This window comes from Tetrao urogallus (assembly GCF_951394365.1).
Source record: "Tetrao urogallus genome assembly, chromosome: 5".
In the NCBI taxonomy this organism is placed as follows: Eukaryota; Metazoa; Chordata; class Aves; order Galliformes; family Phasianidae; genus Tetrao; species Tetrao urogallus.
In genome coordinates this window covers 22,489,574-22,513,701 of record NC_136818.1, presented here as the reverse complement: position 1 = coordinate 22,513,701, position 24,128 = coordinate 22,489,574, and the positions used below count along the sequence as shown (strand labels likewise).

Sequence of the window (24,128 nt, the reverse complement as noted above, 5' to 3'; positions counted from 1 at the left end):
AATACCAAAAGCAGCTCAATTTGAGTGCGTTGAAATAAGCAATAGGCCTGGTTCTTCCAAGACAGTTGCTCGGATCTAAAGGGATCTCTACATGTTTATACATGGTCTGTAGGAATTAAACATGAAATCATATAAACTCTATTCTTGGTGACCTAGCCTGGAGATTCAGCAGCCTCCATAGGCATCTTAAGTGCCAAAAGAGGCAAATGATGATAAGAGGAAGTTTTCCACTGCAGGTGGTGAGGCCATGGTACGGGCTACCCAGAGAAGTTGTAGATACACTGTCTTGAACCCCTGCAGAGATTAGGCTAGGTGGGAACCTGGGCAGCCTGATGTGGTACCCTGTTAGCAGTTGGAATCCTGCCCATAGCAGCAGATTGGAACCAGATGAATGTGAGGTCTTCTCTATCCTGAACCATTCTATGATCCCTATCCACAATTATAGGCACCTATGGGTGCCTTCTAGTTCAGGATATTCTATGATTTTATCTGTAGAATTAGAAGTGTGAGAATTATTCCAATTAAGTTTTGTTCCTATTTTCAAGCGAGGATAATGGTAGCCAATTTATAATAACGATTATAAAACTACACACAAGGACAACATAACTTCATCAGGTGAGAAGTAAAATGGGCACATATAATGATACAATGGGATGATTATAATTTTTAGCTACAGCAAATAAGAATGAGCCCAAGTGTAGCAGCCACAAATGCAGAAATAAAGAAAAAGAGCTACTTAACTTTGGAAGACCTCAGATAGGCAGGGATATCCAACAAGAAATACTCTCACCTCCACTGCCAACCCTTAAATGAGGTCTGGGAAGGGTGGATCCTGGCTCCAGCCCTTCCATCACTCAGGTGCACTGCGCACACCTGAGCTCCCCTGGGTTGGCCCTGCCTTCCCACCAGGTGCTCAATCACTGCTTCAAGCTGTGACTTAGCATTTCTGCTACAGTATTTAAATGGCACCAATGCAAATTGAAAACATGGGAAAAAGTACAAAAAAAAATTAAGGAATTGTGTTTATATTTATCTAATACAATCTTTTTGGATAAATGTTGTAATCTGTGAGATTATAAGTGTTTTGTTTAACTGGAGATGTGGCCCTTCCAGTTCATTATAAGCCTTGGTAACCCATCAGTGGGTGAGAAGACTTTTCTTACTTGCCTCATTTTAATGTAATGTACATTATGGCACAGATATGGAAGCTGCAACAAGAAATTATTTCATAGATTTCATCTATGTGGAGATCTAGTTATTCATGGAGAATCCTTTATGCTTCCTGTTCTTAGTTATACTTGAGGGTAATGGTATTTTTCCATTACCTGTTAATGTGGCTGGGAGTTCTTTTTTTGTTTGATTTTTTTTTTTTTGGTGTTTTGTTTAGTTGGTTTTTTGGTTTGTTGGCTTATTTCCCCTGAAAAATGTACTAATGCACTCTGAATGGGATTTTTGGATTTTTGTTTGGGTCTTTACAAAATATTACTGTATGGGAACTGTTGAGTCAGGCCTGAAGCACTGATTGAACACCTGGGAAAAGGTCCTGGTCAGCCCTGGGAGCACAGGTGAAGGCAGTTCAGCTGTGTGAGCAGAAGGGGTGGAGCCTGGCTGCATCTCTCTTAGACCTCATTTAAGGGCTGACCTCACTGGGGGCTGTATAGTAAAGATGCATGTGTTTATTGTTATTTTACTCTTTTAAATTAAGAGCTCAACTTTTATCTCATTTAAATTTCATTTTTATTATTTTAGTAGCCTATAGAATGTGGTGGGGGCTGCTGATGGTTGTTTGTTTTTTTTTTTAATTCTGGATATAGGTAGCGTATCACTGTAGGTAGGTAAGAATAGAGGAAGGGTAATTCCCTTGAAGTAAGGGAAGTCATAAATCATTGTGTAATATTTTGATTATCTCTATTGAGAAGAAAAGTTCTTTCTCTGTTAGTGGTATTTCTTTATGCTTACTTACCTTGGTAAAATAATTACATTCATCATCGTCTAGAAAAGTGCATCAAAGGCAGCTATGTGCCATACCTAAAGATGGGTAAGTGGATTTCTTGGAAATGCCACGTGTGGGTGTATGCTTTATGTAGAGATTAGATTGCTCTATGTGTATGTAGCATGGTAACTGAGCTATTTAATGTCTTTTTATTGTTAGATGAGAACTGAGGAAACTGTATTTATTGTTGTTTTGTGAATGTTTTTGGGACAGTGATGATAGTGATGATTGGATCAGGCTGATCTTTAAAATCTGTGATTCTATGATAGTTGACCATGGAGGTGTGTGCTGTGTCAAGGAGCAGAGGTGGACTTTAGAACTCAGCAGCTTTAATAAGACTGATTGATGAAGATGGAGGTTATAAAGTGGTTTTTTTCCCTCGTTACCCTGCTGACTGAATTCTACTTATGCTTATTTCAGTTTCCATATTATGGGCTGAATATTACCATCCTAATGTTCTTCAAGTAAGAACAGTATTGTTGCATACAGATACTCCTGTGGAATTCTTGAAACTCAGGAATATACGAAGAACTGAAGGATTGAATTCTCATGGTGCTTTCTTTCCTTTTTACTAAAAATGTAGAGCAGTACAGAATTTCTGTGTTTTTTTAGGTCTCATTTGATGCAGCAGACTATTTGAGCTTCTAATACAGTTACTTTTTCTTGAGCTACTGTCAGTTGTTAAGAAGCTATTGTGTAAAAAGCCTTACTGAAACCCACTGTATTTAAATTCTCAGTCTTCTGATTAAATATTCTTCCAGCATTTTACTTTATTTTAGCATTGTGTTTCTTCACTTGGTGAGTTCTATCATCCTTCCGCGAAATGGAGTGGAACAAGATCCCAATTTTGTCCAAATTCAGCATGCAAACCAAAAACCTACTTAGAAAAGTAGTGTAACATTTGTGGCAAAGAAAAGTGACGTGACCTCTGTTTTAAAAGTAAAGCTCTTTACTAAGAGAGTGGTGAGGTGCTGGAACAGCTGCCTAGAGAGGTTGTGGATGTCCCGTCCCTGGAGGTGTTCAAGGCCATATTGGATGGGGCCCTGGGCAGCCTGGTCTAGATTAAATGGGGAGATTGGTGGCCCTGCCTGTGGCAGGGGGTTGGAGATTCATGATCCTTGAGGTCCCTTCCAACCGTGGCAAGTCTGTGATTATGTGATTTTTCTCTATACCACTGGTTGGCATTAGTAGTAGTTTCCCTAGGAACTACTTTATTAAGGGAATTAATTCATTGTTGTAACTTGGGAGGTAGGGAAAAAATTTCCAATCTCTCATTGGGTTTAGTTATTGCACACTTAGAGCATACTTGTAATAAGCTTATGAAGAAAAAAGGCAAGGTGTACAGATCTGATATCAGTACTTAAGTTAGAACTGAGAAAAAGATATAGTCAGAAAGCTTTTGTAGTAGTTCTAAATGAACATTACCATTCTTTCAGCAGACCTCTTGGAAGTGCAAACAATGGAGGACGAGGCAAACCAAGTGCAACCCCCGAATGAAATGCAGGTGCCGAACTCCGACAGCAATTACGTGTGGCACGTCAGCGACATGAATCGACTGCACCGCTTCTTGTGCTTTGGTTCAGAAGGTGGTTCTTACTGCGTCAAGGAGCAGAGGCTGGGCTTTGAAAATGCAGCAGCTTTAATGAGACTGATTGAGGAAGGCAGAGGTTGTGAAGTTGTTCAGGAAATTAAGACGTTCAGTCAAGAAGGCAGAACAGCCAGACAAGAGCCCCTGCTTTTTGCGCTTGCGATCTGTTCACAGTGTTCCGATGCAAAAACAAAACAAGCAGCGTTTAAAGCTGTTCCTGAGGTGTGCTGCGTACCAACTCATCTCTTTACTTTCATCCAGTTTAAAAAAGATTTGAAGGAGGGTATGAAGTGTGGCATGTGGGGCCGTGCACTGAGAAAAGCTGTGGCAGATTGGTACAATGGAAAGAATGGCATGGCTGTTGCGTTAGCAGTTACAAAATATAAACAGAGAAGTGGTTGGTCTCATAAAGATCTTCTGAGATTGTCCCACCTGAAACCTGCCAGCGAAGGTAATATGTTTTCATCCACCTAAAAATACTTCATTTTAAACCTGTAATATTAACAGTGGAATAATTTTGGAAACATGAATAGCTGTGTTATCCCCAATAGGGGCTGATTTCATGTCTGGTGTGCGTAGCCAATAAGTGCACAGAGTTGGAATCCACATAAAGGTCTCTATTTCAGTTCTGCACAGAATCAGGTGCTTAGTTATCCTTTGCAAAGTAAGCACACCCCTGACTGGAAGTGGTTATAGATAGCTGTTTACAGAATTATTTCTCTTTACGGTTTCTAATTGGTTATTCTGTTTCATCTTTAAAACACGCATATCATAGGGCTAGAAGATGGTACATCTGGGAAGGAATAGCTGCTGTTACATTCCCATCTCATTTCCATGCAAGAGTGTATGATCTTTAATGTGCTAGTAACCCTTAATAAGCCTGAAGGTCCCTCATTGGGCATTTTTCTTTCCTTTTTTGTTCATGTTAGCTTGTTGTCATGTACTTGTGAAGTCATAAACAATCTGACTACTTGTTTTTCACATACTTGTGGTCAAATGTTTATTCTGGCTTGACCTTGGTTGTCTACACCAGTGTGGAATGATGATTTCTTAGCGATTGTATTGTATAAATTACACTGTAAAGATGTGAGGGATCATGTCAGAAATGTAACTGTCTTCAAGGTAAAAAGTCTAGTTTTACTTTCCTTATGTCAATAGAAGGTCAAATAAATATAATAGTTCCAGTTTGTTCTTGTCTGTTTACAAATGCTGAAATAATGCTTTTTCATTAATCGGGAAGAGTGATGGTTTGGAATCCATTAGGCTCTTTATTTTCAGGGAAAATAACACAGTAATCAAGATAGCTGTTTTAAATTGCATGGAGCTGACCTTTAGAACTAATCATCAGGTCTGGGAAGTTCCTGTTATATTCTTTTCATTATTTCTTCATTTGGTTTTTAACAAAAAATAACCTGCTAACTTGTTTGCTGGAGTGACAGTGTCAGTATAAAGATTGTAATCCTGCTTGGAAAATATTTTCCTCTTCTATAGGTGTAGCTATTGTCACTAAATACATCACCAAAGGGTGGAAAGATGTCCAAGAAGCTTACAAAGACAAAGCAGTTTCTGCTGAGACTGAAAAGCTTTTAAAATACCTGGAGGCTGTGGACAGAGTGAAACACACAAAAGATGAATTGGAGGTTATTCATTTAATAGAGGAATATGGTCTTGTTAGGGAACATCTATTGACAAACCATCTGAAATCTAAAGAGGTAGGTTAACTTAAGGAGCTTTGTATTCTCCTTACAGTAACACTTAGAATATTAAGATTTCTGTTTAAAAAAAAATACCCTTCTGCTATTTTTTCCAAATTATTTACACAAGTAGGTAATTGTAGAACAAATCTTCACGTAACTTGCACATTTATTTTAAAATACACTTAATTAACATGCAGGTGTCAGTTCTTGTACTTGGGAATCTCATCTTGTTTTCCTTATTCTTTGCTCGGAGGTTTGGAAGGCGTTGCTGAAGGACATGCCCATTTCTGTGTTGTTGAGAAATCTAGGGAAGATGACTGCAAATTCAGTCCTTGAACCACGGGGCTCAGAAGTGGCAATAGTATGTGAAAGACTGCGAAATGAGAAACTGCTAAAAAAGGTAAAATTAATAAATGAATAAATTCATAATCATTGCCAACCTTTGACTCTTAATCTCTTCCTAAACTGTTCCTTTAGGCAACCCCTTTATGAAATATAGGAAGGAGTCTTTAAGAAATTTGTAGCTTATTCTTTTAAAAAAAAAAACTGTGTAACTTGTTTACAGATGAGGTGTACTGACATCTGGTATCTTATACTAAGGCCATGGCAAGCTTTGCCTGATGGGTTCATCCGTTTGTAAATCTTGTAATTTAGAGTCAGCCATACGATCCTAAAAAAGTGAATGGAAGGCACTTTTATGAGATCCCAGGAAGTGAATGAAGTAATTAGCTTAGCCTCTGAGAGGAAAAAGTGACAGAAAAGGAAGCCTTTCTCCTTTCACGTTGATTTACAGTCCATCAGAGCTAATACAGTAAGAGGGAAGAAGGGTTCTCCAAAGGCAATCCTTAGGAGTGTATTGGGAAATAGAGAAGGTGAGTGACTTTCTGATAGTTCTTTTTTAAGTTAAGTTGATTAGTGGAATTGAGAACAACAATTCCCTTTTTTCCTGTCTCCCTGCTCTTTCCTTTCTGTTGTTTCTTCTTTAATTCTGTGTAATTACTGATGCACTAGAGAAAGGTATGCAAAGGTGGTAGGATAATACCTTGATAGAGGAAAGATGAGACAGGCATTCAGGTTTCCTAAGTTTTGCTGCTGGTGATTAATGACTTGAATGTCTCCAAGAGGAAAGAAACAATGTTTGCAACTCAGTAAATGAGTAAAGTGAAGCAATTTAAAATACTATGCAGCAGCAGCTACTACACAAACTCTTCAAAAATAATTAAAGCAAGCAGATTTTGCATTATGGTCTTTTAGTTTGTGCTGCTTCTTAATATGTTCTTATTAAGTTCAGGCTTCTGAAAAGTTACTTAATTACTTTGCCTGTAGGGTAGAATACATCCATTCCATGTATTGGTTGCATTAGAAACCTATAAATCTGGACATGGAAGCAGAGGGAAGCTTTGGTGGCGTCCTGATGAAGACATTTTAGAAGCTTTAGATGCTTCATTCTACAAAACTTTTGAGGTAATGTAATTCTATTTACTAGGCTTAAGTCTATTTTCTGAAAGCTTATAAAAGTATAAGTAAATGTTTACTGGTTGAATAAGAGTTTTCAAACTTGATAACAAAAATCTTAATGATTTTAACTAAATGGAGGAAGGGGGAAAAAAAAACTACTTAGTTTTTGGCAATGCTATTGTCCTGTAATGTTGTCCTGAAAAAAAATTAAAAACCAAAACACATCTAGGTGACAGGCAGAAGGAAGAACAAATTAATAACTTTTGTGTACATGTTCTCATTTGTCTTTCCTTTTAGACACTTGAACCAACAGGAAAACGTTTCTTAATTGCAGTTGATGTCAGTGCATCAATGACTCAAAAAGTTTTGGGCAGTGTGCTGAACGCTAACACAGTTGCAGCAGCAATGTGTATGGTGAGGCATTAAACTTCTCTATGTGTAACTACATGCAACTTGAGCTGTGGTTCTGAAACAGAGGTACTCTAAAGCTGGTTAGAAATCAGGAAGAAGCTGCTCTGTAGTATTCTTTTATGTGTGGAAGATATGACAGTGTGCCATACTGATAGTTCAAATGCTTAATCACAGAATCAGAGTGGCCTGGGTTGGAAGGGACCTCAGGGATTGTGAATCTCTCTTCCTGCCTCCTCCCCCACCTCCCCCCCCCCCCCCCGCCACAGGCAGGGCCACCAACCTCCCCATTTAATAGTAGACCAGGCTGCCCAGGGCCACATCCAACCTGGCCTTGAACACCTTCCAGCAACCAATTTCCAGTTGTAATCAAAGTGGTTAAGGCTGCTTTTTCATTCAGCTTAACTGAAAATACATAGAAAACAATTCAGAAGCGTTGATAATTTAATACAGATTGGATTAAGAAAACTTGGGGTGATTTTTATATGCATTTGAACTATGAATGGTTCCTCTGTATCGCAGTAGCTTTTGCCTCTGTTTGGTATTGTACAGTTTCATGTGTGTTTATGTTAGAGTGGAACTTGTTTGGTTTTAAACATGTAGTGTTTCATGTCAGAAGGGAGAGAAGTAAGGAAATACATTTAGTGACAGTAATTAGAACAGCTCTTAAGCTCTGATTTTTTTTTTTTTTTTTTTTTTTGTGGTGGTATTTATTCACAAATTGCAGAATATTTAAAGTGCAGGGTGAAACTTTAGCGTATATGAGTCCCAGTGACTTAAATAAGGATGTGATATGTTCACCAGGGAGTATCTTGATTTGGGCAATAAAATTTCTAAACAACTCTTTTTTTTGCCTTCCTCTTCCTCAGGTTGTAGCACGTGTTGAGAAGGATTCCCATGTTGTTGCCTTTTCGCATGAAATGGTCCCTTGTCCTGTGACAGCTGATATGATGTTACCTCAAGTATTAGTGAAAATGTATGAAGTATGTAAAATTAAAATAAAATAAAATAAAATTGGGAGACTGCCCTTGCTAACATCAGAGTTGAGAGGTCTCAGCAATTACATAATTTGCATTTTATTTTGTTTGCAATCATTCTTGGTGCTGTGTCTAATGATATCTATATAGTAAACCACAGGAATCTTTCCCTCCCTCTTATTTAGGGAAAGCTCAACAAGAGTGATTATTTTGACTTCCTGAATATTAAATAATGACATTAACAATGGCATTACTAGTTCACAATGCTTACTTTAAAAAGAATAAATAAATAGGCAGAACAGAAGTGAATTGAACGAATGAAGTGTTGTTTAACAAAGAGGCCTCTGAATATAACAAAACATGAAGCTTACCTAAGAAGCCTTTTTTCCATGGCTTACTAATTTCTGTAGTAATATATATTCCATGTATATGCTTTTTTCTTTTAAGATTCCAATGGGTACCACTGATTGTTCCCTTCCAATGATATGGGCTCAGAAAACACAGACAGCTGCTGATGTCTTCATTATATTCACTGATAACGAGACTTTTGCTGGAAATACTCATCCTGCAACAGCTCTTAGAGAGTACAGGGAGGTAAATATACTTCTGAGTGCTTGCAACTGATCAATGCAGTACAAAATATGTCACTGCTGTCCATGTTTTAGAGACTTAACAAGTTGTGGCTATATGAAGTAAATAATAATTTATACAGTGTTAAAAAATTGTATTTTCTACTTTGATTGAATTAGTGGAAATAATTGTACATAGTTAATGACACTGAATTACTAAAAGGATTTGTGATTAACCTACTCTGCTTTGGCATTCAGGGAATATATGAATTTCTGCATTCTATATGATTGATCTAATAAGTTGTAATACAAATAAGTTAATTGTTGAAAGTTCTTAAATTTATTTCTCTGAGCTTAGTGTTACTGTTTAACTTGGATCTCTGCATTAGATTTCCCCCAGACTATAAATGAAGTAATGAAGGTAAGCCTGTAGAGAATGAGGTGATAGTATCCTGTGAAGAAAGTTCTGTACATTTCAGAGGGGCTGTGTAAGCTGTGTAGCTTCAATGTTGGAAATGGAACTAAGAAAAATACCTTCTTGCCAGCACATTACTATTAAAACTATGACTTGAACAGCAATCTTTCACACTTTAAGGGAAGTGTTCTTAAGTTAATATACCTTAACGTCCATACACAGTTGTATTGGTAGTTTGTCATTTGTATCGTTCAGTAATATGAAATTGATACCTAAATCTTTAACTTGTGTGGTGAAACTCCGGCAGAGTTATTTGTAGAGCTTAGCTCCCATACCTACATTTGTGCTTTTGACATGGTGTTTCTGTACTCTGATCTTCCTAAGAGTTACTTTGCTTCACCTTACATGTTGCTAATCTACAAATTTGGCTCAAGTAGTTGAATTGTTCAGGCCACAGCTGTTTTTGTTGTTTAACCAACATTTGGAAATCCTTGCCTTAGACAAAAATACACTCTGACTTTTATTAGATGATTTATTATCATCAGATCTCAATATTTTCAAATAGCAAACAGTGTTGACATCTGAAATGATCTATGAAACTTAATATTGGAGGAAAGTTTTTTTTAATATCCTTCATTGTAATTACTTCATTTTATTTTAATGTCACTGATGTTTCTATTGTAACTTAGTGTTAACAGACAGTCTGCTATTCTTGTCATGACACGTCTGGTTTCTATCAGTTTCTGTGCCTTTTCAGACAATGGCTTACGTAGGCAGGATTGCAAGATTTGGCCTGTGGCATGTTTCAGTTACTGTGCTCTGAAAATATCTTTTTGTTTTTCTTCTAGAAAATGGGTATTCCTGCTAAATTGATTGTATGTGGAATGACATCAAATGGTTTTACGATTGCCGATCCAGATGACAGAGGCATGTTGGATATATGTGGTTTTGATGCTGGAGCTCTGGATGTTATTCGAAACTTCATTTTGGATTTGATTTAATTTTCTAGGCATCTGTTCTTCCCTGTGGGTCCATTGCTGGCAACAGACTTAACCCTGGGAACCCCTGGCCAAATGTACTTTATTAGAATATGGCACATAATATACATATCAAAAATGTTACCTTTTTGTGAGGGGAAAGCAAGAAAAGCAGATGATAAATCACTTTTCTCCTTTTTCCTGTTGTGCACAAATTAAAATAACAGTGGGAAGTTTGCTAAAAGTTACGGGGTTACACAACATGTAATTTAATTTCATTTATAATAGAATGAACATAAACACTGAGATGTTTTCCCCCCACTGCTGTGTGATGGTTGTTTACAAGAATAAATTGATGAATTATTCCTAGGATGGGGCAGGAAAGAAAAGTGGTTTTAGCTTTTTAATAGTGTCAGTTTAACAGCAGGTTAGTTGAGTGTGTTTTTTTTTTCTTTGGGCCTTTTTAAAATTTTGGTATTTTCAGCAAATTCCTAAGCTTCAACAGTTTCCATTGTCATACTTTGGGTCTACAAAAACCCATTTTCTGGCACAGGTAAGACCGCGCAACTGTGAAGTATAAACGTTACCCCGTGAAATTTCATGCTGATAAACCTGAAAGGGGAAGAGCTCATGCTAAATCTTCTAGCAGGGGTATCTGGATTTCTAAGGGGAAAAAAAAAAAAAAGTTCTAAGAGAGGAGTAGTTTCTGCAGTTTCAGAAGCACTGTGTTAGAGTTTGTGTGCTTCAGAGAAAATTTTACAGATTTGCTAGGCCTGGAAATGTCTGGGAAACCACATTCAGAGCTTGCTGTGACTTCAGGCAGCAGCAGCATGCTTTTCAGTGAGGAAGATCAGCAAGTGCATGCATCTTAGCCTACTCTTGAAAGCTGACTGGCAACAACCAGAAACAAATAACCACATTTTCTTCAAAAGAATGTATTCAATGACACGTAAATAATCTTGATGCAAATACTTCATTTTTACAGTCTTTTTGTAGATGAACACTACTTCTGATTTCTTAAATTAATTTAATCTAATGCTTTTCAAAACTACCTCCAGTTTATAGTGACCAATTCTTAACAACTTTTATGAAATATACAGTTGCCTCGTTCTCAAAATCTTGTTTAGGAAGTGACTGAAGCTAGATTTTTCTTTTTTTCATTCTGATAGTAAGAGTATGAGGAAAGAAGGAAAAAGCTAGTGAATATCTTACCACTTAGGAACAGGGACTGATAACAACTTGTGTGTATATGTATTTAAAATGCTGTGTATGTGTTTATAGATGTGTGTGTGGGGGGGAAGTTAGGAGATCGCAGTCTTAGAGTTTTTTTCATTGATGGTTTTATCACAAAAGAGGCTGACATAAAATGTCTGATGAGAAGTGATAATTCTATTTTAAACAGTGAATTTGATGTTAATTTGAAGATAAATATGGTTTATAAAAATAACCCAACTGTGGTAAATGACATGTAAGACCATATTTTTCTGCCTAAAAAAGCAAGCTTTTAACTGTAAAATTCAAGCTCATATTATACTTTTGATACCTCTAATTATGCCTCCTACATATTGACTATAAATCCAAGGCTGCAGTTCTGTAGGATGGATATCTATTTGGTGCTATCTAAAATGAGATTACATGTTTCTGAAGGTATTCTGCTACAGACTTATACTCTACCTTAACAAATGAAAATGGTAAGGGAGTCCTTTTCTGACACTAAGAAACAACAGAATTGTTTTAAATCCATGTCTTAAAGAGCGGATGGTAGGTGTGTTAGTTTTTAGGGAACATGAATCAAGTTACTTCTGGATTATCACTGCTATTACAATGCAGCTCTGTTAGAATGCTTGAAGAACACTTTGCTAGCACCAGCTGGTCAGGTAACACACAGAAACAAACAAGTGTTCCTACAAAAAACTAACAAAATAACACTTTGAGTTTGGAAAAAAAAAAAAAAAAAATTGGTCTTTTCCTGTGGAAAAACTTCCTACCAACTGTAGTCTCCTTGCTGAATAAACATAATAAATACAGGGAATGAATGTACTTACATGTTAATTATTTCAAGTAAATGCACTGGTTTGGGAAATATTTTTGGTAGTAGTGTGTTTGAAATGAGACAGTAGTCAAACAACTGATCAGATGTTTCCTGTTAAGCTAGAGATGTTGAAAATAACTGATGGCTAAGTATCTGTTGCAAGTACTTTTTCTTATTTGAAGTAGTATTTGTGAAGTAATAGGAAATGTGTTGGACTAAATATGGAATGAGAAACTTGAACTGGTATTTCAAGTAACTTTTGGCAGTTAACTGCATAAATATACTGCAGGTAAAACATTAGTTATTAACAGTGACTGAAATTACAGTAGCATTGCGATGTTGAAAGTGGTTCCAGTTTAAAATACGATTCCTTGAAGTACAGGGAAGGTGAATTTTTCAGTAGGACTTATAGAAAATGTAGCTCTCTATCTGTTGATGCTAGATATAGTTATCTGTACTGGAGTACATAATATGCCCCTAAATATTTTCCTTAACTCCATATCGAAAAATCTTGTTAGAATTTCTGCTGTAGGGAACCTGCTTTGGCAGGGGGGTTGGACTCGACCTCTGGAGGTCCCTTCCAACCCCTACAATTCTGTGATTCTGTAATATTTCATGTGGTGGCTGTCCAATGTAAAGCTAACACTGTTGAGATCCTGTTGTCATCTGCTCCCCCTTTAAAGTTTGCACAGAGGGAGAACCAAAGTGTTTCAGCTGTCAGCTTACTTTGTGGTGTGCTGACCCTTGTTCCTGCTGTCTTCTTTCTGAGGTTGTTACTGTCTTGTGTTAAGTGGCATAAGAATGATGATGCATTTTTCTTTTCCATAGGAAAAAGTTGATGGGTTTTTTATCTGCCTGCATGCTGGATTTCAGGAGGACAGTATGACTTATGTGCTATAATACACATTTCTCCTATAAACTGGCAATTCCTAAAATGGTACCTGAACACGTGAAGGGGCAGCAATTGTAATGTGTAATATAACATGCTCCAATTTTTTTTAAACAAGACCTGAGACAAAATTATTAAATTTAGGTGATAATTCAATACACCATCAGTAACCTGCCCTTTCACTAAAGAGGAGACATGACTTTCTCAATTTGATAGTATCTTTTGCATTGGAGGAACACTTGGACTAATAAAACAAAAAATGGGGCTGTAATTGTGCTCTGCAGTTTACCTGTAAAATAGAACAGGAAAGAATTTAAAAATAGTGAAGTTTAGAATAAACACTTAAATTCTAAAAGTGCAGCTGGGCGAATGCAGGTTTCCTGATACATGTCACCATTAATAGGCTTTGTTTGACTGTCATTTCAGTGCGATTCCCTAATAATTCTTAGTCTAAGACATAATAATCTAATAATATTCAGGCACTTTACCATTAAGGAAAGGATCTAATGGTTGGCAGCACAGCTGAAGTAAAATGTTCATCTATAATGAAGAGCTGTAAGCGGTGGACATCAGAGGGGCAGGCTTTTTCACTGCAGTGATACACTTAAGAATATGGAAGGCTTCTAAATATAATACTATGAGTCACCATTGTATAATGAATCAAGTTGTGATTTTGCCAAGAATTAAGATTTTGTGCCAGGAATTGTATAGCAAGAGAGAGTAGGGTTTGGGATGCTTGTAGAACTTAATTACACAGGGGCTTAATTTGCAGTTTTCTGTGCTTAAAGAAGTCTAAAGGTCAGTCTAGATTAGATACAAAGTTAGTGAGGCTTGTTTAACTGCCCAGTATGCAATGGCTGCTAATAACTGGCTGTAAAGTAACTTGCTGCTTTAAACCACAGTTAAATAATTGTGGGAGCAGGATGTTGAGAGGCTATCTGATAGAGTGTATGTTCTTGGCTAAAGAAGAACACCAGTCATTTTGGAAATGTATTTTAACAATGGCTCCAACTGAAAAAAACACTAGGAAAGTATTTTTCTCCATTGGAAGATACTGTTCTTCTTAATAGTGTACCTAACTTGTAGCTGTCATACCAGAAGCACTACTGTTGGTTCCACAGATGTTTGGCTTTGGTAGTACCATATTTTCCCATGTTCTGCTTTTCTCTACTCATGTTGGCTTTTTTTCCCCCATCATTCCAATCACTGAGTGAACTTTAGTTTATACTTGAATCTCTCTTCGCTCCATGCTCTCCTCCTCTCTTCTGTTGCCTGTGTTCTGCCTTTATGCCATTGTTGTGCATGATAGCTTAGCTAAGCAACTTATTCCACAACTGATGTCATAGTACTTAATTTTAAAAGCAGGACAACTTCATTTACCTTTCTTTGGTTATATAATTCTCTAACAGAGTATTTAATTTGCTGTATTTATCAGATCTTTGGTTTTAAAAGTTGCATAAATTACAAAAGTGTCTTTATTCTTTTAAAAATCCAGCGTCTGCCGTTGCAATTAAATGGTACTGTTTTCACAGAATAATTTAAAAACGGCTTCTCAAATGTAAATCTTCTTTTCAGAATTAGTTTGGTGGGTCAGAGCTTTCCATTCCCTTTAATATTGTCAAGTTGCTGTTACATGCAGAACAAGAAAAACATGTGAATGAATCCTCTAGATGAATGGGCAGCTTCTCTGCAATATTGAAAACATTTGAAGAATAGAATGCGTAGAAATAAAGCAGAGCACAAGTCACTCATCTTGCTCACACTTTGTCTTGTTTGTTAAGCATTTTGCCAGTTTGTAAGTTTGTTTAGCTGCTTGCAGTGGTTCACAGAGTACAGATAGGTTGTAATTTTTTCCAATGGCTATTTTGCTGAAATGATAGATTTCATTGTACCACAACACAGTACAGTGTACAACGCTGCCAAGTAAGACTTAAGGGGGAAATGTAAAACAAGGCTGTATGCTGTTCTGAGCTAAGACTTTAACTTAAGCAGAAAGTATGATGTCTTTAAGTTAATGTGCTTAGAGTTGGATTGATGATTTTGATACTGTCAAGTGTGGTTTCTCTGGGTATTTCTGCATTCTAAATCTATATATTTGCATATGTGTACATGGTATGTTGGGAACTTCACAAATGCTTTGTTAACAAATAATGAATGGAGATAGCTGTTTTCCTGATGATACCAGCTTTTTTTGTTAAGTGCAACTAATTACGAAGAAATGTCTGTTCCATTATGTTCTCAACTAGAAGTGTAACTCTACTCTTGAGGAAGAATCCTGTGGAAGAAATGAACAGATAAGTGCATTCACAGTTCTGTCTGCTTTGTGAAATAACTGAGTTTGCTTCCAGCTTCTTAGGAGTATGGTATTTGAGCTGGATGAGTGCTTATCTTAAGTATAATTTGTATTACAGAGGATTTTAGTGGGTAATTTTGAACATTCAAAGCCTAAGGAGAGAATTATGGTAAGATAAACAGCTTTTGTTCTAGAGATGATTTTCTATTTTTTTTTTTCTTTTAAAGTGACAGTTTTAATGATTGGCTTTGAATGCCTCCTTCCCCCCCTTTTTTTCCCCCAGAGTAGAACCACACTTCAGCTGCCATATCATGTTTAAACAACTTAAACGTAACGTGGTGGCTTTGTGCTATCTGGTAATGAAGCCACCGTCTTGCTGCTACTTTTTATGGAATTACACAAAATTAACAAGAAAATATTTGGATGGGGAGCCTTAATGCAGTTGAAAAAGAAGCATAATTAACCCTTTGATTGCCTTAAGAACATGATTTTCTGTAATAAATTGGCACTTGTTGGACTCTGCAGGCAAACAACATGCTTTCTCAACCATTGGAGCGGAATATTGCCTTAAGTGACAATGCCCTGAGACTTCTGAAATTTAGAACTCGAAGGGTTATTTTAAACTATTGTTTGGGGGCTTTTTCTAACAGGGAACAAAATCAAAAATTTCTTTGCATACCGTGAGTACTTACATTATGGATTTGCAGGCTTTCCAGGTGCACAATTATTAACCTTGTCAGAAGATATAACTGGCCTAAGAATGATGGGCAAAGAATACTTTGATACCAGCATATGTGCAAAATAAATTCCTTTATTAAGTATAAATTTAGGGAGAGATGCACACTTGTTTGTTTAACTTTATGAGTGTCGTTGTCAAGACTTAAGACAATGATGAAATTAGAAAAAATAAGTAGTAAATTGCAATGGTGAAAACACGAGGTCAGTGTGTTATCTCTAATTACATGAATTAAAGATGCACAGTGCAGACCAGCTGCGTACTGAACACTTTCTGCAAATATTACTTAAATTTATTTCAAACCTGCATCCCAAAAAGGAAGCTGTCAAATTCAGACGATAGTCTTGCAATCCTAGTTAGCTAAAGATCAGTGTAGAGCTTTTGTTATCTTGAGGAGGGACTGAATAAAATCCTTGACTAGCATTTTTAGTCTAAACTGTGCATCTTTAGTACTGTAATGGTCTCTTACTAAGGAAAGAAGTTTTTACTACTGACATATGAGCTTTCTTGAAATAACCAAGTCTTGGCATTGGTTGGTCTGGCTTTGGATGTACATTTTACTGAAACTATTGAATTTAGGTTTTTTTAGACATTTAACTGCAAGTTAATAGTGCTAGTAAATTGCATTTTTGACTGTAGAATATAAATACTAAATAAACTCTATGCATATTGGACTCATTGTGTGTGGCCTTAAGTGTCAAAATAGCACTGAATGGTTCATAACATGGTCTGTAGCTGCAGATTAGGCACAGGTGATCTGGCTTACACCTTGAGGCTATTCCTGAATGACAGTATATAGACTGGTACTGCAGAGTAAAGACCAAGGTGGTTACCTAATGTTCTAAATGTTCTAAAATGGCAAGCATCTTCTCCCTTTTTACTGCACCAATTAAACTTCAGTAGTGAGGTGATCAGATATTGAAATTAGAGGGAGGCAAATGAAGTCAGACATCCTGCACCCTTCCTATCCAGGCCTGGCACAAGAGAAAAGCCCACTGCTGCAATATGTCTGCTTCCACAGACATATATGACAAAAGAACTAAAAGCAAGTTGGCTGGATTTGGAAGACTTCTGTAGATCTTCAGCAGATCTTAATGTATTTCAGTACTATCAAAACCTAGCTGGTCTTAACATGATAACTGAGCTGTTTGCAAGCCTGGGTAGCTGAAGGTTTTGTTGGACTCTGATCAGATTGAGAGTGATTATGAAAGGCAATGATGAAACTAACTCACTTCTCTTACTCTCAGCTTCCATTAAAATGAACAATGGATGTTGCCACTAGGCTTCCTTGACTGATTCCATGTTTGCATATCTTGTTCCCATAAATTACAGTTAAATAATAAACAAAATTACAATGGAATTTGCATAAAATACAGCGTTTCATTACTGTTAAAACACAAAACAAGCGCAAGTATAGGTACTGCTTTTAATAGGAGGCAAAAACACTTGACTGAGTAGTACAAGTAGTGTGGAAGTAGCAGAACTTTGAACAAGTTTTACACAGCAACATCACTACAACTTCGTTGTTTCATAATTGCTTTGTGGCCCCCTACAGAGCCATTGTACTGACCATGCAGTGCAAGGGTGGGAACAAAACCAGAAATGAAACTTATGTGCAGAAAACAAGTAAAAACCACCCAGGCACTAAGATTCTTAAAAACTTTTAACTCGTGTACAGTTGATAGTGTGAGGCATATTATGAGGATGTAACAAAAATGACATGGTTATCTTAGACCTGGGTTCCAAGAGATACATAATGTTAACTGCCACTGTGGTTGTGGTAAAGCTGAGGCAAGAAGACAAATTTGTCAGTTCTGTGAAGTCTGTGTCAGAGAATCACTTGAGACTCAAAAAAGCACAGTCTGAAGCTGCTTAAGCCCAGCTGTTGCAGTACACCTTAGTGATTTTTTAACTTGTCTGAATTTTTACCCATTTTATATAAAAGATAACTGAGGCTAAATAGTAGTTCCAGAGTTTGTTTTCACTTGACACTGATGAATTAATGGGAGCAGCTTCCCTTCTTCATGAAGTCTTTGAGTATCTGTAGCACCTCCAACAAAAGTCCCATTAACAAACACTCTTGGGACCTGTCAGGAATGTGAAATTTGCATTTGTTACTTCAAATAGCAAAATCTAAGCAAACACCATACACATGCAAGCACTGTTCTGTGTTCATACAAATTACAGTCTCATTGTGAGTGTATGTGTGTGAATATATACATAAGAAATATTTACATTCTTAATATACAAATTCATGTTTCAGTATTATTGCATAACTTATGTTTACAGAAATTGAAGACTTTGTTTACGTGTTCCTCTCAAAAGGAAAATAAAATCACTATATGGAAGACTGTAATAAATTTTTAAAATTTGAGTCAGGCAAGGCTACATAAAATTAAGACATAAAACGTGTTGTACACAATGAAGTGTATGTGCAGATGAAAACTGAGTTTGATACTTAAATGATCTTAGTAGCATTACAGAAAACAACACCTCTCAGACCTGAACAGGAAAACCAAGCACAGAACTCTCTTGCAGTTCTTGCTTTTAATTTCAGAGCTTGTATCCTAAATTTACTTGGCCCACCAAAAATTAAGACCTCAAGATGGCTGTAACCCATAGGGAAAATGTGCAGTGTAAGTTCTTCATCGCCATATTACTTGCAAAAAAAAAAACAACATACTTACTGTTCTGCCACCCGTCATCTGTTCAAGAATGTCTTGGAACTGGCTTCCATTTTTATTCACATCCAGTTCTACAGCTGTGTAATTGACGTTTAAACCCTCAAAAAGTTTTTTCGCCATTCTGCAGTAGAAGCATGTTGTTTTAGAGAAAATCACCACGCAGTTGCCTGAGATTACCTCCTATACATTCAAAAGAACATTCAAGTTAGTAAATTGGTGTATTTTAACAGTATCCAATGGGTATGAAAACAAGCAGCAAGCTACCAATCTGCTACTACAGCAACAAACTCTTGGGAGGGGTAACTTTACAAGGTTTAAACCCCAATACTGCGAGCAGTACTAAGTTTGAGGATCACCTGTTACCTGGATCTGATTCACAGCAGCAGCATCAGACAGCTCGACAGAGGTGGGCAGCCTATTTCCCATTCTAAAACTGAACAGAAATTTAAGTTTAACACACGACACGTTCTGCAGTCCTCAATTTAAAGGTTGGCTTCGTACCATTTTCTTTAAACGGAATTTCTCCGTGAGGTGGGAGCTCACAAAGCCCGCAGTACGGCAGTTCCTACGCGCCTTACCCTGCACCGCCGGTTCCCTTGTGCAGGCAGGAAGACGGAGATTAACAGCCTGCTATGAGCCGTGAGATCACCCAGACCCTCCCAAGAGGTGATACGGGCTGCACCCAGCTCTCCCCACCCACCGGCCCGTTCCGCCGCCCCCTTCTCACAGCCCCCGACCCACCGGCCCCGCAGGCGCAGCGCCCTCTGCAGGAACATGGCGGCCGCCAGGAAGGGGCGGTGCTCTCACGCAGTCCTCACGGCGGTCCGACACCGCTCTCAGGCTCCTCCTCTCAGCACCGCCCCGCGGGAAGCGCGGCTGCCCGGCGCTCTGCCTGTGCCCACCATCCATCGGGCAGCAGCGGCGAGGGAGGCGGAGCGGCCGTTATGCTGTTAGATTCTTAAGCCAGTTATAAAGCGTTATTCGGGCCCGCGCTTGCGCCTGCACTTCGGTTTTCCGGGCTCGGCAGGTCGGTTGCTATCAGGCGTTTGACGTAGGCAGCCCAGGGCCTGGCGGCCGACGGCGGGGTCCTTCCTCGGCTGGCGGAGGGGCCGGGCAGGAGCGGAGCGGCGGCGGCCGGCGGCTTCGGGCGAAGATGGCGGACGTGCTTAGCGTGCTGCGGCAGTACAACACGCAGAAGAAGGAGATCGTGGTGAAGGGCGACGAGGTGATCTTCGGCGAGTTCTCCTGGCCGAAGAACGTCAAGACCAACTATGTCATCTGGGGGTGAGCGCCGGGGCCGGCGGGGCGGCGGGTGGCCGCTGTGGTGGAGACGGGGCGGGCCGGGAGCTGGGAAAAAGTCGCCTCGAAGTTGCGGGAGGCGCCGGCGGAGCGCAGCGCACGGCCGGGAAGGGCCGTCCTCGGCCTCCCGCAGCCGGCCGGCGGCGAGGCCTGGCCGGGCCGGGTGCCGCCGGACGGGGTCCGGGCTCGGTGTGCGGCCGGCGGCCTCGGGGACCGGAGGGCTGGCGCGGTGCGGGGTGAGAGGCGCTCCTCTGAGAGCTCCGGGTGCCATTCAGCCGCCTGCGGGTGGGCCCGGCGCAGTGCCCTCCTCGTACGTGCGCTGTGCCTACTGCGTAAACGGTGCTGCTAGGCGTAGTGGGTCTTGAAGAAAAAAAGAGTTTTTGGACCTGTTGAACTTGGTTTTGATAGCGCTGTTTACAGCACATGAGGTTACTTCCTCTTCTTTCTCGATTGAGCAGTGATATAACTTAATATCCACGCTGGAAGGGCTTCGGTGAGCCTCGTAAAACACAGCCTTTAAAACCGAGGGAAAGTGATGCTTTCTGTTAGATACAAAGTGCTGCCGATTGAAAAGAATACTTTAAAACATGATAGAGAAGTAGAGGAAGCTGAAAGATTTCTCAAGCAAACCCCTTGTTGTTCAGCCTGAGAGCAGGGATTTGTTTTGTTCTTGGTGTTATGATGAGAATGTTAGTAGTGGTGCAATGCCCTGATTTGTACTTCAAGAGAGAAAGGAAACTGAAACTGTTCCCTTAGTTCATAGGCAGATTAATTTGTTTCAACTGGCTTTATTTTGCTCACAGTGTAGAACTAGAATTGTGCTATCTCGTTACCTGTTTCAAGCTCTCAGAAACTTGTTTGGGATTTAGTTGCACTTCCTGGCTGCGAGGGAGATGCTGGTAAGTATGTAGGGAGAAAGAGAAATACCTGCATAAGCAGCTGAGCTTTGAAGTCCTTGACAAATTCTCGTTCTGTTCTGCTGAGTAACTCTGGGCAGTTAGGGTGTTTTCCTTGCTGCAGTTTGTCTTTCTGAGCAGTAAGGAGTAAAGGCTAACTGGACAGACAACTTCTATCCCTGTTCTGTAGGAACACAGAAGCTGATATGCAAACCGAACTATTAGTGCTTAGGAGAACTTGATTTGGGCCTGTGAGTTATTACCAAAAGACAAGAAGACAGCGTCTGGAGAGAAAAACTTTATTATGCGCGTTAAGGTGGCTTTATCTATATGGAGGAAGGATTGGGGGTGAGCAGAGGGTATGCGTAGCTGAACAGAAGCAGTAGCTTTGTAACAGCTATGTATTTCCTCTTGTCTTCTGACAGATTTTAGAGATATCTTTTTTTTATTTTAGTAGATTGTAGTTCACACTCAAGAAGATGGCATCTGAACTTCTGGTAGCATCAGACTGCTACTGATGCAGAGCATTTCTTGTGAACCGCGGGTACTTTAAGTCCTTGAAACAAAGGTGTAAAAATGAAACCAGTTCTACGAGCGGTGCTGAGCAGCTTTGACATCATAGTTTATGAGCTGTTAATTTATGTAATTTCAGGGTCATACATGGAACATCTTCAGGAACTTTTCAGATTCAAAACCTCTAATATCCTCGATCGCTTGGGAGGGTCCAAGCTGTGCTTGCAGTTGTTGTAGCTTAATCTTTCATGAGGCAAATACGACTTCCATCTTAGGTGTCTACAGCGTGGTTGCTGTAATTGCATCTCTACAATCTCCTGCAGTCAGGAGAGAGTAATCTAAGTCTGAGTAGCAGTGGTGGCATTCTGTCCCTTCTAGAATTAGAAGTAGTCTTAGTAGACATTTAACACTTGCTCCCTGAGCACGGAGCTGGCAGAAGCCAGCAGTGCTGCGGGTATGCTGAGCTGCCCTGCACTGCCTGCTCTCCCTGCTGGTACCAGGGGCTGTCAGCAGTGCATTGCTCTGAGGAATGGTGCTGCTTGAAAAGCAGCCTGAGAAACATACAGAGGTTCATTTTAATCCAGGTTATTTCCCAGATTGAATCCATGGAACATAACTGTATAGTTCTGAAGGCGTGTGTTTTGATTTAATGCTTGACTTCTGGCTGCGTAAGAGTGAGTATAGAATGAGTTTCAAAACCAAAAGTAGGAATCAATCTAACAGAGCGCCTTAGCTGCCTTGTTTACCCATCAGAGGGATCATATCCACATCTGAGAAATTTTTAAACAGTGAGCTGTTGGTTGTGGCTGTTATAGTTTGGATGGTGCTCTGCATGTCTAGTCTTGTGGTTCTGAGGATTATCACTTTCTGTCATGGATAGGATGCAGGCCCTTATGCTTTCAAACACACAAGAAGAAATAGAACAGTTAAAGGATGAGTGAACTCCTGTTGCCCAAAAGTTCAGTGTGAATGCATGAACTGGAAATACATTTGTGCCATTAAAACTAACCAGGTGAAACTTTCTCTTCTGCATTACGTACATCTCTTCTGCTTCAGTTTTTAAGCTGGAGTTTAATGGGTATTGAGAAATTGAGACTTGCGTATTTCAAAAACAAAACAAAAAAAAAACCAAAACAAATAAAAATAGTAGTGCTGGACTGACAAGGTCTGAAATAATTGATATCATTATTAAAAAGGGATAAAAGGATTATTCATTTCTTTAGCTATTCTGATGTTGGTTAATTGAGTGAAGTAAGCTACATTCATATCAGCGAGCTTTTAGCTCTCTGTTTAGTGAGCAGGTTCTCTGTGGGAAATCTGAAAGGATCACAGTGTGATGCTAAAATGCCAGTTCTGACTTCTGTTATCTCCTTGCTGTACCCCTGCTTGTCCACCTGACACTTTGCCTTGAAAACTGCCCTCCTAACAGGACACCCCTAACAGCCATGCCGAACGTGGGGTTTTCTTGCAAGTGGTGCAGTACCAGCTGTGCACTGCTGAGCTTGGGCAATGCCTTTGCCCAATGCAATTGCCTCCCAAATAATGCCATTCATTGCTAGGTAGTGCAAATAAAAATTTCAAGTAAATGAACAGCTGGACTTCCTGTGTAGTGTTCAGAGGCTGTGATGTGCTTCAGAGGTATAATAACTTAGTCTGAAAAGAGAGAACCTGAAATGTGCATTTTAAAATGAAGCAGCAACTGTGGCGCATGGTTCTGAAGTGTAGCGTGTGTCAAGTCTGTGTGGAGGAAGCTTTCACTTCTAGCAGTGCTCTAAGTGTGTGTGCCACCTGATCAGAGATAACAGTGAAACAATAACAGCCAAACAATTCCTTGCAAAGTAACCCAGCTTTGTGGGCTGTAGGTGTTCAGCCAGCTTTTGGTTTTCTAGCAGTTGCATGGTTTCTGAGTCTCATCCCTTTCCCTGTGCTTGCAACAAAATACAACCCTCCCCTCTGCCGTGCACATATGCAGGCTAAGTTTTTGGAAGGAACAGAGATAAAAAGATCTTTTATTCTACTAATTCTAACAGTATTTTGAAATATTTTTCTCTCTGTTAGTAAAGGTCTGTTTGTTTTCACTCTGAGGTTCATGTTGTCAACCTTCCAGTTCTGTGCTAAGTGAACAGTATGTGATGTTCATTTGCAGTTCAAATGCATTCTTCTGCATATCCCAGAAAAAGTAGACTGTTCCTTTGATAATCAGAGGAGTAAACATGTTTGAGACAGAAGAGAATATGGTTTTTTAAATCTTGCCTGTATGCTGTACAACCTATCTGGCTCTTATTTTGGACAGTTTTTATAATGCATTCAGTAAGTAGGCTATAAGAACACGTATCTGTTACCAGTGTTTGTTAACACGATCAGGAAGTAGCCTGATGTCAGTTCAAAAAGCGAGCAGTAATACTGTTATGTGGAAAGGAGAAGACTTTTGGGGTGGTTAAATGTTAAAGTCTTTGTTTCTTGACTTTACAGGACAGGGAAGGAAGGTCAGCCCAGGGAATACTACACTTTGGATTCTATCTTGTTCCTCCTCAATAATGTGCACCTTTCACATCCTGTTTATGTCCGTCGTGCTGCAGTAAGTAGACAATGCAGAACTTCATTTTGTCCTGTTTGTCTGAAGTAATGTTTGCACGGTTATTTTCAGAGAATGACTGTAGTGTTTAACTGTCTGAATTTCCCTGGAAAAGGGGAAAAAACTATG

The 24,128-nt window shown here is 39.1% G+C and overlaps 3 protein-coding genes across 3 annotated transcripts in view; 2 read left to right on the top strand and 1 right to left on the bottom strand.

Moving 5' to 3' along the window:
* Nucleotides 1–3,437: 3,437 nt before the first annotated feature.
* On the top strand, nucleotides 3,438–10,106 carry RO60 (Ro60, Y RNA binding protein; the record flags this gene model as incomplete). The annotated part of the gene is made up of 8 exons (XM_079535218.1): nucleotides 3,438–4,032; nucleotides 5,073–5,293; nucleotides 5,532–5,678; nucleotides 6,605–6,742; nucleotides 7,034–7,150; nucleotides 8,014–8,127; nucleotides 8,569–8,715; nucleotides 9,954–10,106. Exons 1-8 carry the CDS (start codon nucleotides 3,453–3,455, stop codon nucleotides 10,104–10,106), a joined length of 1,617 nt encoding a protein of 538 aa, XP_079391344.1. The 5' UTR covers nucleotides 3,438–3,452.
* Nucleotides 10,107–17,987: 7,881 nt separating this feature from the next.
* On the bottom strand, nucleotides 17,988–19,492 carry GLRX2 (glutaredoxin 2; the record flags this gene model as incomplete). The annotated part of the gene is made up of 4 exons (XM_079536513.1): nucleotides 17,988–18,119; nucleotides 18,720–18,896; nucleotides 19,080–19,149; nucleotides 19,458–19,492. The coding sequence occupies 4 exons, from the start codon at nucleotides 19,490–19,492 to the stop codon at nucleotides 17,988–17,990; spliced, it is 414 nt and encodes a 137-aa protein (XP_079392639.1).
* A 377-nt stretch (nucleotides 19,493–19,869) lies between these two features.
* Nucleotides 19,870–24,128, top strand: part of CDC73 (cell division cycle 73) — a gene marked incomplete at both ends in the record, with an annotated part of 96,972 nt that continues 92,713 nt past the window's right edge. Inside the window, 2 exons of the mRNA XM_079535173.1 lie at nucleotides 19,870–20,000; nucleotides 23,897–24,002. Of these exons, the coding sequence (XP_079391299.1) occupies nucleotides 19,870–20,000; nucleotides 23,897–24,002 (237 nt within the window). The remainder of the gene's footprint in view (nucleotides 20,001–23,896; nucleotides 24,003–24,128) is intronic.